The sequence below is a fragment of the Archocentrus centrarchus genome, chromosome 9 (genome assembly GCF_007364275.1).
Source record: "Archocentrus centrarchus isolate MPI-CPG fArcCen1 chromosome 9, fArcCen1, whole genome shotgun sequence".
Lineage (NCBI taxonomy): Eukaryota > Metazoa > Chordata > Actinopteri > Cichliformes > Cichlidae > Archocentrus > Archocentrus centrarchus.
In genome coordinates this window covers 14,290,175-14,304,708 of record NC_044354.1, presented here as the reverse complement: position 1 = coordinate 14,304,708, position 14,534 = coordinate 14,290,175, and the positions used below count along the sequence as shown (strand labels likewise).

The 14,534-nt window shown below is 41.2% G+C and overlaps 1 protein-coding gene across 1 annotated transcript in view; it reads right to left on the bottom strand.

The window, feature by feature from the left end:
• wscd2 (WSC domain containing 2) overlaps nucleotides 1-14,534 on the bottom strand; it is a 40,304-nt gene that overhangs the window by 9,164 nt on the left and 16,606 nt on the right. Inside the window, exons 2-6 of the mRNA XM_030736907.1 lie at nucleotides 10,704-11,600; nucleotides 7,507-7,621; nucleotides 5,343-5,527; nucleotides 2,244-2,365; nucleotides 1,999-2,173 (exon numbers count right to left, since the gene is read on the bottom strand). Of these exons, the coding sequence (XP_030592767.1) occupies nucleotides 1,999-2,173; nucleotides 2,244-2,365; nucleotides 5,343-5,527; nucleotides 7,507-7,621; nucleotides 10,704-11,091 (985 nt within the window). The 5' untranslated portion in view covers nucleotides 11,092-11,600. The remainder of the gene's footprint in view (nucleotides 1-1,998; nucleotides 2,174-2,243; nucleotides 2,366-5,342; nucleotides 5,528-7,506; nucleotides 7,622-10,703; nucleotides 11,601-14,534) is intronic.

Sequence of the window (14,534 nt, the reverse complement as noted above, 5' to 3'; positions counted from 1 at the left end):
CAGTTCTTATCACAAGTAATGATCATTACTGTGAAGGCTGTGGCCTTGGAAGCAGTGTGAGGTAGTAAAAGGAGAAACCACAAAGTTTTTTAATTGCACACTGTAGAGCGGTGTAAACAGCAAAGCAGTCCACGTAGAAAGACATTGTGGAACAAGTACAGAAATAAATACAGGGAAGTTGGAGCCAATCACATGCAAGGCCCAAAAAACAGCACTAACTTAGTCTTAGAGAGAACAATGCCCCATCTGGAAGAAGGGGCTTGGAACAGATGGGGCAAAACTGCAGGAGAATGGCTGCCTATTTTCAAATTCTACCATTTTTAAAAAAATTATGATCTTAATTGCATGATCACACCTTGAATCCACCCCAGATTAAATCACCTCATACACAGAATCAAATACAGTTCAGGGTCAACAGTCAGTGTTCAACTAATTTTGAAACCTTACATTTGTGCACAATTTGTTAAAAGCTGAACAAAATTCAGACTAATGCAGGTACTTCACACTTGAATGCTGTAAGTGTTATACTTTAGACTGTGCTAAACCCTTCATCCAAGCTGGAGCCTGTCCCAGCTGTCACAGTGTGAGAGGCAGGGTACACCCTGTACACTGTAAACCCAGATTTTGATTCCACTTCAAAATATTGAGTTCACATTACTTAAAATTGCCTAGAATGTGAACATTACTTGTTAATGCTGAGTAGACTGTACGTTTTGATGGTCTATCTTATTGTAATCATGTGTTTGAGTTCAAACAACTTAATATCATCAAGTTTTGCACCTGCTAAAAATCTAGTTTATACCAGTTTTAACAGACTGGATTGAGGCGCAGCTGCATGGTGGCGTGATGGTTAGCACTGCTACCTCACAGGTAGAATGCCAGCTAGAAGGTCTGGGTTCAATTCTGGCTTGGCCCAGGCCTCTCGCTGTTTGGAATAGAAGATATTTGGTGTTTTTGTTTGGTTTTTGTTCACAACGCTCTCTCGTATAGTTTTTTATTGTTCCATGGACAAATGTTATTTGTAAATGTTAATGTACCAGCATTCAGCAGGGCTGAGTTTTATCATGTTTGTTTATTTACCAAATTTAAACAGACAGAGTTCAACACTGTAAAAAATATTTGTGTTACTGGGCAGCATGGTGGTGTGCTGGTTAGCACTGCTGCCGCACAGCTAGAATAGGTATCTGATAGTCTGGGTTCAATTCCACCTTAGCCCGGGACTCTTGCTGTGTGGGGTTTGTATGTTCTTCCTGTGTCTGTATGGGTTTCCCCCCCACAATCTGAAGACATGCAGTTACTGGAGTTAGGTTAATTGGTCTCTCTAAATTGCCCACAGGTGTGAATGGTTGTCTGTGTCAGCCCTGCAACAGGCTGGTGACCTGTACGGGGTGTACCCTGCATCTTACTACCTTGTCAGCTGGGATAGGCACCACCCCCACACAACCATGAAAAGGAAAGGGGAATTGATTGATCAAAAGACATTTTATTTTTTCATGAACTATAAAAGATAAGTTTGGTCAATTAGAACATACAATTTAGTTCAACTGGAAATGGAGTAGTGCTTACTTAACAGGCTGAGTTAAATAAACTGTTTCATTACTTAAAAGGTTTAAGGCAATGAGTTACCTTGGTTTTTTTAAGTAGATTCAACTTATCCGTGTTTACAGTGTACAGGTCGCCAGCCTGCCGCAGGGCCAACACAGAGAGACAGACAACCACTCACATTCACACCTATGGGTAATTTATCACCAATTAACCTAACCCCACTAACTGCCTGTATTTGGACTGTGAGAAGAAACCAGAGAACCCAGAGAAAACCCACGCTAACACGGGGAGAATATGCAAACTCCACACAGAAAGGCCCTGGCCAAGGCGGGTTCAAACCCTTGGTGTGAGGCAACAGTGCTAACCACCACTCCCTCCTATGTTAAACTTCAGTCTTATTTGGACTTTGTACTCACAGTACATGTGTTTGGCTCAGCAAGCACTAAACTTTACCTTGAACCTGGGTCTGGTAGACGACAAAATACTTGTCGTTTCCACAGCTTTCAAATTCTTCCCCTTGGCACCGATTGAGACACATGCCCTCATCCTCCAGCTCATGTAGGGAGAAGAGTGGAGTTGGGAAGCCGCAATAACACAGATCTCCAGCGAGGACAGCCAGCGATTTCTCCTGGAATACAATAGCCGTTACACATCGAAGACACACTCACGCAACGTACAAATACCCAACACCCACTCACCCTCTCTGTGCACATGTCCACACACTTATCCACAGACATGTTTTGGATGACCGCGCTGATGGGGAGAGCCAGCGTGACGTTGTCTGGCCGGTGGAAGCACCCTTTGAAAATGGCACTGCCATCTGAAACAGACAAGTCAGAGTGTTACTTACAACACACTTTTTTTTTTTTGGCAGTTTTATTGTTAATGAGCATAGCTTATATCACACTGTCAGGCCAGCACTGAGATTGAGGCCCTGACTTGTCAGGCGACTGAACCAATAGCAGCGCTCATGTCCCTGCGGTGTGATGATCGTCTGACGCTGGGGAAGGTAATACATGACAAAAGCAGAGCGAAGTTGCTCTTCTCTTTCATGTGCTGTTTATACATTTGGTTTTTCTTTTAAGTGTGTTTAATTTGCCATTTACCATTTGTTTTCAGCCTCCTGAACCTAACTGAAAAGATAAATTAGTTTTCATTCATGATGGGAATGTTTCTGCCACAATTTTAAAGGTCGACACCCAGATTTAAGTCACAGCTGAAGGAAATCAAAACATCCATTTCACATTTATTGCAGGCTGTCAACCTGTCAGCAGAACAGATATACAGTACTTATGAAAATGTCTCTGTTGTCAACAAACTGTTAAGAATTAATAACAGAGGCAAGAAACCAAACAAGTGCTGCTTTTCACTGTGACAGACAGCATGATGAAGACACCTTGCTTGCTCAAACATAGCCAAGTACAATATGCAAATCGGGCTGTGTGTCTGTGGTATTCCTTCCTCTCAGAATTTATGCTGTCAGTACCAGTAAACAAGACTATTGAGCTCATCTCGCCTCTCCTCTACAGGAAGCATTAATGATCAGTGGTGGCAGACTTTAAAAAAAAAAAAAAAGAAACCCCCCCCCCCTTATAAATTAGTTATAGGTGTGTGTGTGTGTGTGTTTTATTTATGTCTGACCTTGTTCTCTGACTAAAAGTTGCATTTTTAATGCCACGTTCTCTCCATTACAAGGAAGTAGACCTGCAGTGCATCCTGTTTGTGTCACCCTCCTTTGCCTTAACATGTTGTGGCTTTAAATCCATCCAGATATCACAAAATAATAAGGTCTTAGTAACAAAAAGGTACATAAATAACACATCTGTGAATGGTTATTATAGCTTTTAATTGCTGGGTTTTATGTGGTGAAGCCCGCAAAACAGTCATCTCAACACATTTCCTGCATTTCCTCTTTGATGTTCTGAGGCGTTCTCATATGACAGACGATCAGGGTGAGAGGTGAAAATGCCAACATGAAGCGCTTGCACAGCAGTTAGAAGGATAAAAAGCAGAAATGAGAGTAATAACAAACAAACAGCAAGGGGAACAGAAGGGTGTGCTACGAAGCAAGTTCAGCATAGTCAACCTCTCTTTGTGTCAGTTGGCTCAACAAAATCTACCCCCCCCAGTCAGAGATAACGGAAATCACAACAGTTGCTATCAACCTCCTCGGTTAATCCAGGCTTCCTGTTGCTCACATAAAAGGAGGACTCAGGCACATTATTTGACTCTTCTTCCATTCAAAAATGATCTTTTGAGTGTTGCCTGCTTCAGTCGGAGACATTGTGAGAGGAACAGGTGATAGAGATTGATAAAGAACAGGCTGTAACAATAGAACAGCAAAAGGCAACACTGGGGGCTGAAAATAAAGCCAGAGAGAGATACTTCAGAAAATCATTAATCTTGTGAATTCATAACTGCATTTATTTCCCCAATCAGTGCTCTAATGAAACAACTGCAGCTTTAAAATTTATGCACTTTAACATCAGCACATTCAGGTTTGGCACCGTTGCATACCCTGAAACAGAAATAAGATAAGATGATAAAAGACAAGTGAATTTGTTGGGAAATGTGGAAACTACATTTGTTTGTGGCCAGAAAAGTGAAATTATTTCTACTGATTTAACATTCTCCAGCCTATGGATACACTGATCAATTTCCTAATCTTTGTTTAGTAGCTGCAGGTCCAGCAGTGTAATGAAAAAAAAAAAAAAAAGAAACTTGGCAGAAGATTAGGATCAAGCATAAAAGCCTTTATTTTATGCATGACCAACTGAACTGTGACTATATATGGCAAATTTTGTGCTGCAGCCTTTTAACTTTCTCAGCAGGCTGCATTTATAAAATTCCTTCAACACAGAGAGCATGCTGTCAGGAAAAAAAAACTGCTGAAAATGTGGACATAACCTCCTCTGGACCAGGTTCTGTGTTCAGCATAAGTTACCAAGGTGACCTAACCAGGTAGAGCCATCTTCGTGACAATGAAAACTCTGACTTTAAGCTTGAAATAACTCACTAACCCATTAATCTGGCTTTGTAGCACGCCACTCTGGAGAGTCAAGTTGAACTGTGCAAATATTCAGTACAGATACACATGCTAAATAATCAGAGTATTTCTAAGAAGAAGGAGGAGCCAGAAGAGAAAAAAGGAAGCGTAAAGGCAAGAAGGAAAGGATAAGAAGAGTTCCCCCACCATGTGGTTGGGACTTTTTTAGATGTAAAAGAACAAAAGTTACCACAAAAAAGGAACAAACAAAGCCACAGTTTTATAGCGGGTACCTTAACAGGTATATTACTACAACATCAGGACCACTCTTTTTTTATTCCTGATAATCAGCTCTTTCTTTTCTCCCAAGGCTGAAGTCGTTCTACTGGCAGGCAGTGAGTGTTTAGGATGCAGACCACGGGCGGATGTGTTGTGTAGGTAGAACAGCTCTCCGGGGAAAGAGGTAAACACAGCAGAGCAGCCTGCTCCCAACTGTGGCAATAACCCAAAATAAAACAAATCTTTTCCCTCAAAGCAGTCCCTGTGCCTAAGCACACACTTTCAGCACACTCACGTCCAATCAGGTCCATCGTAGAAAAGGGCGTTAAACATTTTATTTTCAAATTTACAGTGAAAAGAAAACGTGGAACAACTTTTTAAAGGTCGACAAGCAGATTTAAGTGACTGCTAAAGAAATTGTACACATCCATTTCACATTTCATTCTGTGGATCTGATATATAAAGTATTTATATCAGCAGTAGTAAATAGTCAACGTATCGTGTTATCCGATATGCTGATTGCCAGACTTACAGCGGCGTGCTGACTCCTGACTCAGCTCCAGCCTATAGATGGACAGTCTGTTGGGTCCTCCGCACACATTGGTCTTCTCTCCTTTGCAATCCATGTTGCATTCGCTTTCTGAAGCATTGGGCGCCTGGATCTTATGACCACAATAGCACTCTGCTCCAAACTCCAGGCCTGCATACATATATCCCCTGGAGAGAAGAGGAAAAAAGGGATTAGCATTGTTAGTGTAGGGAGACAGAGAGGTTTAAGTGATCGTTTTGAGCCTTCATTATGTTTCTTAATCCTTCACAGGCACAGTTCATCCATTGGAGCAGCTGGAAGAGCTGTAATCAATGGAAACAAACCACTAATGCATGAAAAGTGCATGAAAATATTATTCAAGAATAATACATCATTGTGAAAACAAGAAAAGTTATGTGCTCTGAAGCCTCTTAAGCAAAGCCAATTATAAATAAGTGCAGTATACTAAAATTCATCACACAGGGGCTCTTGCCTCCTGACTGTTGCCTCATGGAGGATCTGAGTCCCAGAAGGCTTTTCAGGTGCAATTAGACGTTTAACACAAACCTCACATGGGAAAAATCCCCCGGGATGTCAATCAAGCCCAAGCCTCTCCGCGCTGCTATGTGTTGCCCCACATTTGTTTGTCTGTTTTTATTAACCCGCTACTCCGGCAAACACGGCTCCAAGAGGAAAGAACTAAGAGGAGAAGGAGCTGAAAACAGGCATCTCTTCTCTGCTCCTATTCTCTGCTCTGTGAATCAGTCATGGATGTAATTCAATGCATTCGATGGAGCCGTCCCTGGTATTCCACAGGGAGGGAGGAAAAAAAAAAAAAAAAAAAAAAGAGGTGAGGGAAGGATGGCGAGGTAGCAGAGAGAGTGAGAGGATAACAGGAAACAAATGGAGGAGAAGCGGTGAGATAAATGGCTTGAAAACTGGAGCACGTATTTTTACTACACGAAAACCACGTTGATGCAAAAAAACAAAAAAACAAAAAAAAAAACAACAACCCTGAATTTATTTGGCAGCCAGTAAAACAGCACTTGCACAAACTTATAACACACCAACTGATGTTTTTACTGTATATAAAATTATATAAATTTAAATAAATGCAACTGTCTAAAAGTGAGTGGACCTCAAATTTGGTTAAATAAACAGCCTGAGGGTGTGGACACCTGGACAGCACACACATTGGCATGTTTTTTTGTATGTTATAAACCACCATCAGCGGGACTTAAAATCACAATGTTTCAACCAAACATCAGTTACATTTTTTTGATATCAAGCAGAACTAAAGCTCAGTATGAGCTGAAAGAGCTTCGACATATGATCAGGTCCGTTGCGTAATCTTAACATAATGCCCTGAAGAGTCTGTTTCAAAACCTGGTTTTAAAACCTATATTATTTAACTTGTGTGATTTCATGTTGTACACTGTGTTCCGACACCGTGTACTGCTCCAGCACAGGAAAACTATTCACGTACACAGACAAGGGGGTTAATGGTCCAGCAGCTCATTTTGCCCTGGGCCCCAGTAACAGATTAATGTGGCCATAGCTGAATGGGGCTGAGGAAGGGGCAGCCCAGTAAAGTTCTTCCACAGAAAAATACAAAAAGAAAAGCTTGTTTGCCATGACCACAATTAAATAGAAAAAGGGTATTTTTGAACGTGCAGACACAAATTTGGGAGGACTGTGATGCCTAAAATATCGTGTGGTCTGTGGTGGAGCACTGGTCGTACTTTGGGCGATCTAGCCCAGTCCAAGAGCATTTTCAAGGATTTTCACACCATCAGCAAATGTATTCTGTCACTTTGAGTCAACACTGAACTTTAAAAGTCAAAAAACTGTGAAAGACTTTTTTTGTGTGATATAAAAAGGTGATATGATTGAGAGCCCGTGGACAGCCACAAAATAGGCATTGAAGTTACCGTTCTTGCTCTACTGTGTGCCTTTCCTCGAGAGTCTTTCTAGTTTTTTTAGTTTTCTTAGCTTGATTACGATGGGAACGTAACTTCTGATCTCAAACAGATTTTTAATCTCCCCTTTAGCTCTTTTGCAGCGTAGGTTCTTTTTTTATTTCTCAGTGGCGATCAAAAGACAGCAAATTAAAAAGGGGGTTAACTTGCTTAATGGATGAGCTTTCTGTTGTTTGCCATTGTCATACCTTTCTGCACAGTTGTCCTGGCAACGAAATACTGTCATTTTTTTGTAGTCGAAAAAGGAAACTCCTCTCAGAGCTCTTTTCTGAGTGTCATCGATGTAGCAGCCAATGTACTTTGCTGAAAAAGTAGAGAAAATACAGTTAGTCGTGTACTGAGAAAACATAACTTTAGCATATGTGCAGGCCTACATTTCTAACATGACAGCTCATATACAACAATAAAAACTCATTTGTCAGAAACATAAGAGGTGAATATTATCCACATCAGTATCCTCTCACACAGCCTCATGCAGAGCGCATAGGAGCCCAAACTGGGGCAGAAGCTTTATTTATTTATAAAGACACACATCCCCTTCTAGTGGCCTGTAACTGTAGTGGCAGTCATCTCTCTGCATTTTTCAGAAGTGTGTGGGGGCTGGGCTCTAGTGAACTTCTGCAGAGGCATACAGTGACCCTTTAACAGCTTCTTGCCTCTCATTAGAACGACGTTCTCCTGTTTAACCATACTACACAGGCCCTACCATCTGTGCTCTGCCATTACCCCTCTGAGCCTCTGGTAATAACTAAATGGGAAAGCACAAGTCCCCTGCATTATCTTAATTGTGCTGGTCGACAGGCCTGCATTTGAGCAGCATGCTGCGTACTGCAGTGGACGATAATCTACCTATTGTTGAGCTGGAAAATAATCTGCTTTTTGATGGAGGGAAATGCAGATTTGATGAAACTGCATCTCTTGTTTGGAACAGTATACTTCTGCTTAGCATTACATGAAAGTAAATGATAAAACTGCAGATGCCACTGATATAATTATTGTTTTCAATCATTTTAGCATCTTCGGAAATGACCTCATTGCAGCTGGTGAATTATATTTTCCACGGTGCTCTGGGTATATCCTTTCTCCAGCCGGCTCCTGTTGTCTCATTTGTGCAGCATACGTCTGTGCTATTGGCCCACACAGCAAAAAAGTGCTTATGCGCTGCAGTCTGCATCTTACTGCAATATTCCCCTTAAATTAAATTTGGAGCCAGGGTGAATTATTGCATTTGGAGTAAAAAGAGAAGGAAAAAAAAAAAACTCTTACCCCAAAACATAACCACCTTTGGAAGACAAAAGGCTGTTAAATGGTACGTATTAATGAGTGGTGCTGGATGCATGAGAGGAAATGTATGCTTTGAAGTTATTAATTACTCTATCATCATGTACGGCCGCAATCCCATGAGGTTAGAGTTTCAGAAAAAGGAGGCGTGGGGCTGGAGGGGGGGATGACTGAGCCAGACTGAGAGACCTTCATTTGATCAGTTTGAGTGTACATTGTAAACATGTTTGTTTTGCTGCCCTTGAATAGGGAGGGGGAAAAAAGAGGTTATCACCCTATGTGCATTGTTTTATATTCTACATTCTAATTCACAGCAGGTTACTGTACGGTGACTCAGAGGTTTTGACCTTCTTCACCCTTACAGAGGTTGGGAGTCTTTCCTGGAGTTAAAAATCTGGAGGCGACTGTGTAATGTCACACTCATGTTTCATATTTATGGCAGTTTAACTCTCCCACCTGCGTGTGCAGCTTCCCTGGAGAGAAACGAGAAACCCACATCACTAAAAGGGAGTTGCAAAAAAATCCATCTGTTATTTATGCTTTTTCAAGTGTCTATTTTAAGATTTCATGGATAAATAAATAGAAACACCCATATAGCATATGCTCATTCCCAGTGAAGTTGTCTCCCTGCTAGTGCAGATGTTTGTCACTGCTTTATCTGATGAGATTAAAATGTTAACACAAGAGTGACACAAGAGAAACAAAATGGTATTACTACTTTATTCCTAAGATTGACCTACTTTACAATTTTTTTTCCCTCGTGTTTCGCAATGGAGAAAGGAGCAGGACAAGAGTCGGTTTTTATTTTATAAATTCATATGCCGGAGATATGAACTGTCGACTTTGTTTTCAAAGGCTTGCGCTTCATCCAAGAGCACAGAAAGTGACTGACACAGTATGAAAATCAGAGAGCAGGAAGCGAGATCAGAGCCAGGAGCAAATCTGGCCTCAAAAGAGCCAATTTGTCCAGGTTTCATTTGGAAAGTCAGCGGGATGGATGTTTGCGCGACTCAAGCTCAGAGATGTCAGCTGCGAGTAGACACGTCCCAGCCTTGCACTGGTGTTTCCATAACACGTTATGATTTAATAAGCTAGCACTCAGTTTACATGTAAACCGTTTAAGACGGGATGGGTGCACGCCAGCAGCTTGTAAAAAGACAGATAAAAGGGTTAATCCCACAATCAGCTAATCATTCAGTTGTTGTCACATCACTCAAAATGTGAACATGTGCACAACACGTGAAGGAGCTCCAGCTGAAGAACAGAGGGGGGAGATCCTTGAAGGATTTATACTGAGAAAAGACACATAATTATAATTATCATCTCACTCCACTCTGAGGAGATCTCCCACATGACCAATTACAGCTAGTAATGTCGAGTCATTAAGATGCAGCAGTTTGTAATTTTTTGGATCTGTTTCATATTAGCATGAAGTGGGACAAAAGCTGGTTGTGTGCATGCCAGTGGGTTTGCATTATGAATTGGCTTGTCATAAAAAGTAAAACATTTGCATAATTGCTGAAATCTTTTGCTCATCGCTTTGCAGCTATAACAAAAACTATGCACTGAAGAGTCATTTATTTTGGTCCAATGCAGATGCAGCATTTTTTGCAATCACTTTAAAGCCTTCCTGATCTGTATGTGTGTATATCATTATTTTATATTAATTTCTTTTTAAATTCTTTACTATGGAAGCCAGGAGCAAAATTTGCCAAAAAAAGAACAGGAATAAAATGATAATGAGCATTTATGGTTTAAATATTCTGTCTCATAAGACTTCCATATGTCACATTGAGATTTTATAAAGTGCCCCACGCAACATATTTAAGAATTGAAAAAGAATCATTTAAATGATATGTACAATAGCAGCGTACAATACATGTGCACCATAGTGTTGCCCAGTGTGAGCCCTATAAAACCCCTGAAAAGATTTATATATAAATAAGCATTGGCCAGAGGCAATGGGCCAGCTTATATTTTACAGTTTTCCAACTTGCCTTGAATTTGGAGATGTAGAAGAAAATAGAAGGAAGTGGCTCACATGGATAATTTGGAAAACTCCCATGCTAAAAAACGCATAACTCCAACAGCAGTTTTCACCCACCTCTTCCGTCATCCAGGTCTTTGGCATTGCGTCCTTTAAGTGCACGGTTCCAGTTGCTGGTGTAGTCTCCCCCCCTGCCCGCCACCCCCTGGCCCTCTTTTCTGGCCTTCCTCATCCAAGGAGGACCAAACCTCCGTCCACTTCTCCGTTTTTCCTTAAACACCCTACTCATGATGCCAAGCCCCCGAGTGTCCGATGAAGCCCAGCTGCCCATCTCCGACGCTATAAGAGAGTCCCGGCCTCCTCGGGCTCCAGGGCCATTGTCTCCGACGAAGCCAGAGTGCAGAAAGACAAGGCTCCCAGCGGTCAGGTAAAGGAGGATGAGGGTAAAGAATCGTACAGGTTTCCTGCGGAAGTAGCGCTGTATCTTCAGCAGAGGCTTGGCCATGCTGGATCTCCCAGCCACTCAGATACACTCGCCCAATGATGAAAACTCATAAAGATGAAGAAACAACACCACACACTGCCCCACTGGGCACCAGCTAATAAAAAGATAAAAGTCAGTAAAAATGTCTTAATCCTGTACGAGGGTCACCCAAACAATAGCATGACTTTTCCTTCATAGATAAAACTCCAGTCTCATAAGAAAGATGCTTGCATCTGTGCTGCTCTGCCGATTGTGAGAATCTCTCTGCGTTCCCACTGACAGCGCTGCCCTGACAGCCGGCTATGGGGCCAAGTCCTGAAAAGTGAGTGGCTCCGGGTGAAAGATGATCGCTCAGCGCTGCTTTCACTCCAGTTATCAGCCTACAGAGATACCACACCAGCACCACAGTGGCAGTTTCTCCCACACTGTGCGAGGGAAGAAGGTTTTATTTACCAGCTGAGATCCTTTCAGCTTTGTGTGGCCGGCTATCCACTGAGATGATCTGGGAGAGAGAGGGCGTGACTCACCATCTGCAGTGAAGACACACACACAAGAAGGGAGAACAAACATACACCTAAGTAAGTTTCATCACGTGGAGTAGAAAAAAATAACATGAGCAGGTTACAAAAGGATAAAGTAAGCACATCTAAAACTTCTGGAAAAAAGTCCATGAAGACACACAGAAACCGAACACTGAAACATTTCTATCATAATACTGTTGGTACACGGAGTTCAACTTTATTATGCAACGCAAGCTATGTTCATTCTTCTGTCAAACTCAACAAACAGAAATACCAGATGGAACACAGACAAGCAAAGACAATTAAATAACAGCATTCAAAGCAATTACGTATCTTGGAAACGACTCTGTTTTTAACTGTTGCGCCAAACAGTCATGAAAAATTAACTCTCTGAGGCTCTGAGTTCTGTATTATCTTTAGTAAATTAAGTGAAGTAGAGAAGAAAGACAGAAGAAAACAAAGCTCTACCCTGCAGCACTTTCACTGAAGTATTTGAGATCTACTGCCTGTGGGAGTTTGTGGAAATTAAAGAAATTTATGTAGATGACAGAAAAAGATCAAGCAAAGATCTTTTTAAGAATGCAGAGGTTAAAAATCTGGAAGATTAAGGATGCTCATCCATAAAGCATATGCTTCCATGATTCTTTAAGATTTACTGATTGTTGCATTTTTCTTTTTTGTTTTGTGATGGCTGAATCCCAACTTTCCAAACTCTCTGCAGGTTCTCTCAAAGGAGTCTCTGTTCTGGGACGAGCCCCAGAGTCTACAGTTGGACGGTGTAACGCAACACTCCTCAAGGTCAGGGAATTTTCCAGAACATTTGAGGGGACGCTCACCCCTGCGCCTTTTCTGTCTATCTGCCTGCCTCAGGACAAATCTGCAGAATACTTGTCACCTGAAACCTCAATGGCACCGCAGACCCCCCCCCGGAAGTCTAAGAAGAGTCTGCAACCCTCAAGGAGAAAAAGATTACTTTCGGCTCAAGTGCTTCAGCCTGACACAAAGACAGTCCTCATCCTGCTTGACGTCTCAAAACTTTCCCTCACTTTAATGACTTCTAAAAGGATGTAAGGATGGTTTTCCATTACTTACTGAGATAAAACAAAAAAACAAAAACACAAAATGTTCCGAAGTTTGGCTTCCAGGTTTTGCAGGTTCGCATCATTTTCACGAGGACATAAAAAACCAAAAAAAAAAAAACGAGCTTCATAAAATATCAAAATAAGTCGAAAAATAACAGCTTAGAAGTAAATCTCTGACGGTGCCTACTTTCCGAGACTTCAGAGCATGAACAAATAAATCTGCAACAGGTTTAAATAACTGTTTGACATTTATTGAAATGCATTTATTTCCTTTGTCTGTAAATTCATTAACATGCTGCATCTCTTTTGTTTGATCTCTACACAAACAAAAACGCTTGGTCCTGTGTGTGTGTGTTTTTTTTTGTCACCCCATAAGAAAACTAATAGGCTAATAATAAACTCTTCCTTTAAACGTGTCTGAAATGTCAGTGATTCTTTCATACCCGCAAACAGCCTCTTTTCCACGTTAATTGAGTTACACAGTATGAAAATTCCTCCAACAGCTGTATAAACACTATTCAAAAATGACTCCAGCACTCCAACGCCACATTTTAGCCTCAATTTTTTCAGTCCTGCGTCAGTGTTTTGCTCCCGGTGGATGGAGAAAAGATATTCCAGGATGACACAGCGACTACTAAACAAGCTGGTGGTTCAAAATGAAAAGTGCTTGCCCAGAAGAAACTGAATCACACTGAAGCCAGGGTTATGCGGTTGAAAATCTAACTGCATATTACATCATCCTTCCTACTCCTACATCACTGAGGACAAAAACAGAGGCTTAATAATGTGTTCTGGTCCTTACTGAGAAGAAGATGCTTGAAGGTCACAGGAGAAGACAGACTATTTTGAGTGGGGCCGTTATGACTGTTACAGCTTTAAAAAAAAAAATCAACGTCCTGTTCTAAATCATATAGTAAATGAATTTATGAGCGCGTACAGATGGAGGGAAAAAAACAACAACACATGTGACACCAAATCGCTTTGCTTCTCACAAATGTGACAGGGCCACACATACAAAGGATAATTACTGGTGTTAATAATTAATACCCGCTGCCCCCCCGTTACCAAAATGAAACTGAATTCTACTTGTGCTTAATTTGCAGGTTCCAGTAACAGCAACAAAAGTGCGGTTGTTGCAGCTGCACGAGTCCCATCTTTAAAAAAAAAGGCAGCTACACTGTGCCAGGATACTATAATTTACCATCACAAAACAGGGAGTTCAGCAGAAGCTGATGTGAATAATATAATTAAGACTATCAAAATGGTAAAGATCTATGCTTAAGGGAATAAATTTTCATGGTAATATATTCAATTATGCAAAATTAGCAAAGCAAATATTTGCTGAGATACTTGAGTGACCAAATAACACTGGCTACCCCTCCCAGTATCATTCCACCATACATTTGCAGCTCCCTTTCACAAAAAGTGAACAGAACTAAATGAAGCAGACACAGAGAAAGAGGAACTGCAACAGACAAGAGATAGGAGGTGCCATGGAGGTCTTTTTCCTTTCTTTTTTTTTTTTTGGCCAAATCACAGATATTACTCAAGTTGAGTAGACATGAACTCACTGACTGACCATTAATTCACATTCATATTAAATGAGCCAGCAAATATTTAATCAGAATAGATTTCGGGACCGAAACGTCAAAGTTAATCTTCAGCAAGCAGGCGGATGCCCGGCTCTGCTTTTGCTGCAGGCAAATAGCTCCACAAGTCAATCCATAAATATTCTTCATATGTGTCCTGGGACTCGTTGACCAAAGAGAGGGATGAGCAATTCAGCTCTACAGCAGCGATTAAGTTCAGAAACAGACCAGGGGTCAGCTAGCACGGACAACTGGTGGCTTCAAACAACGAG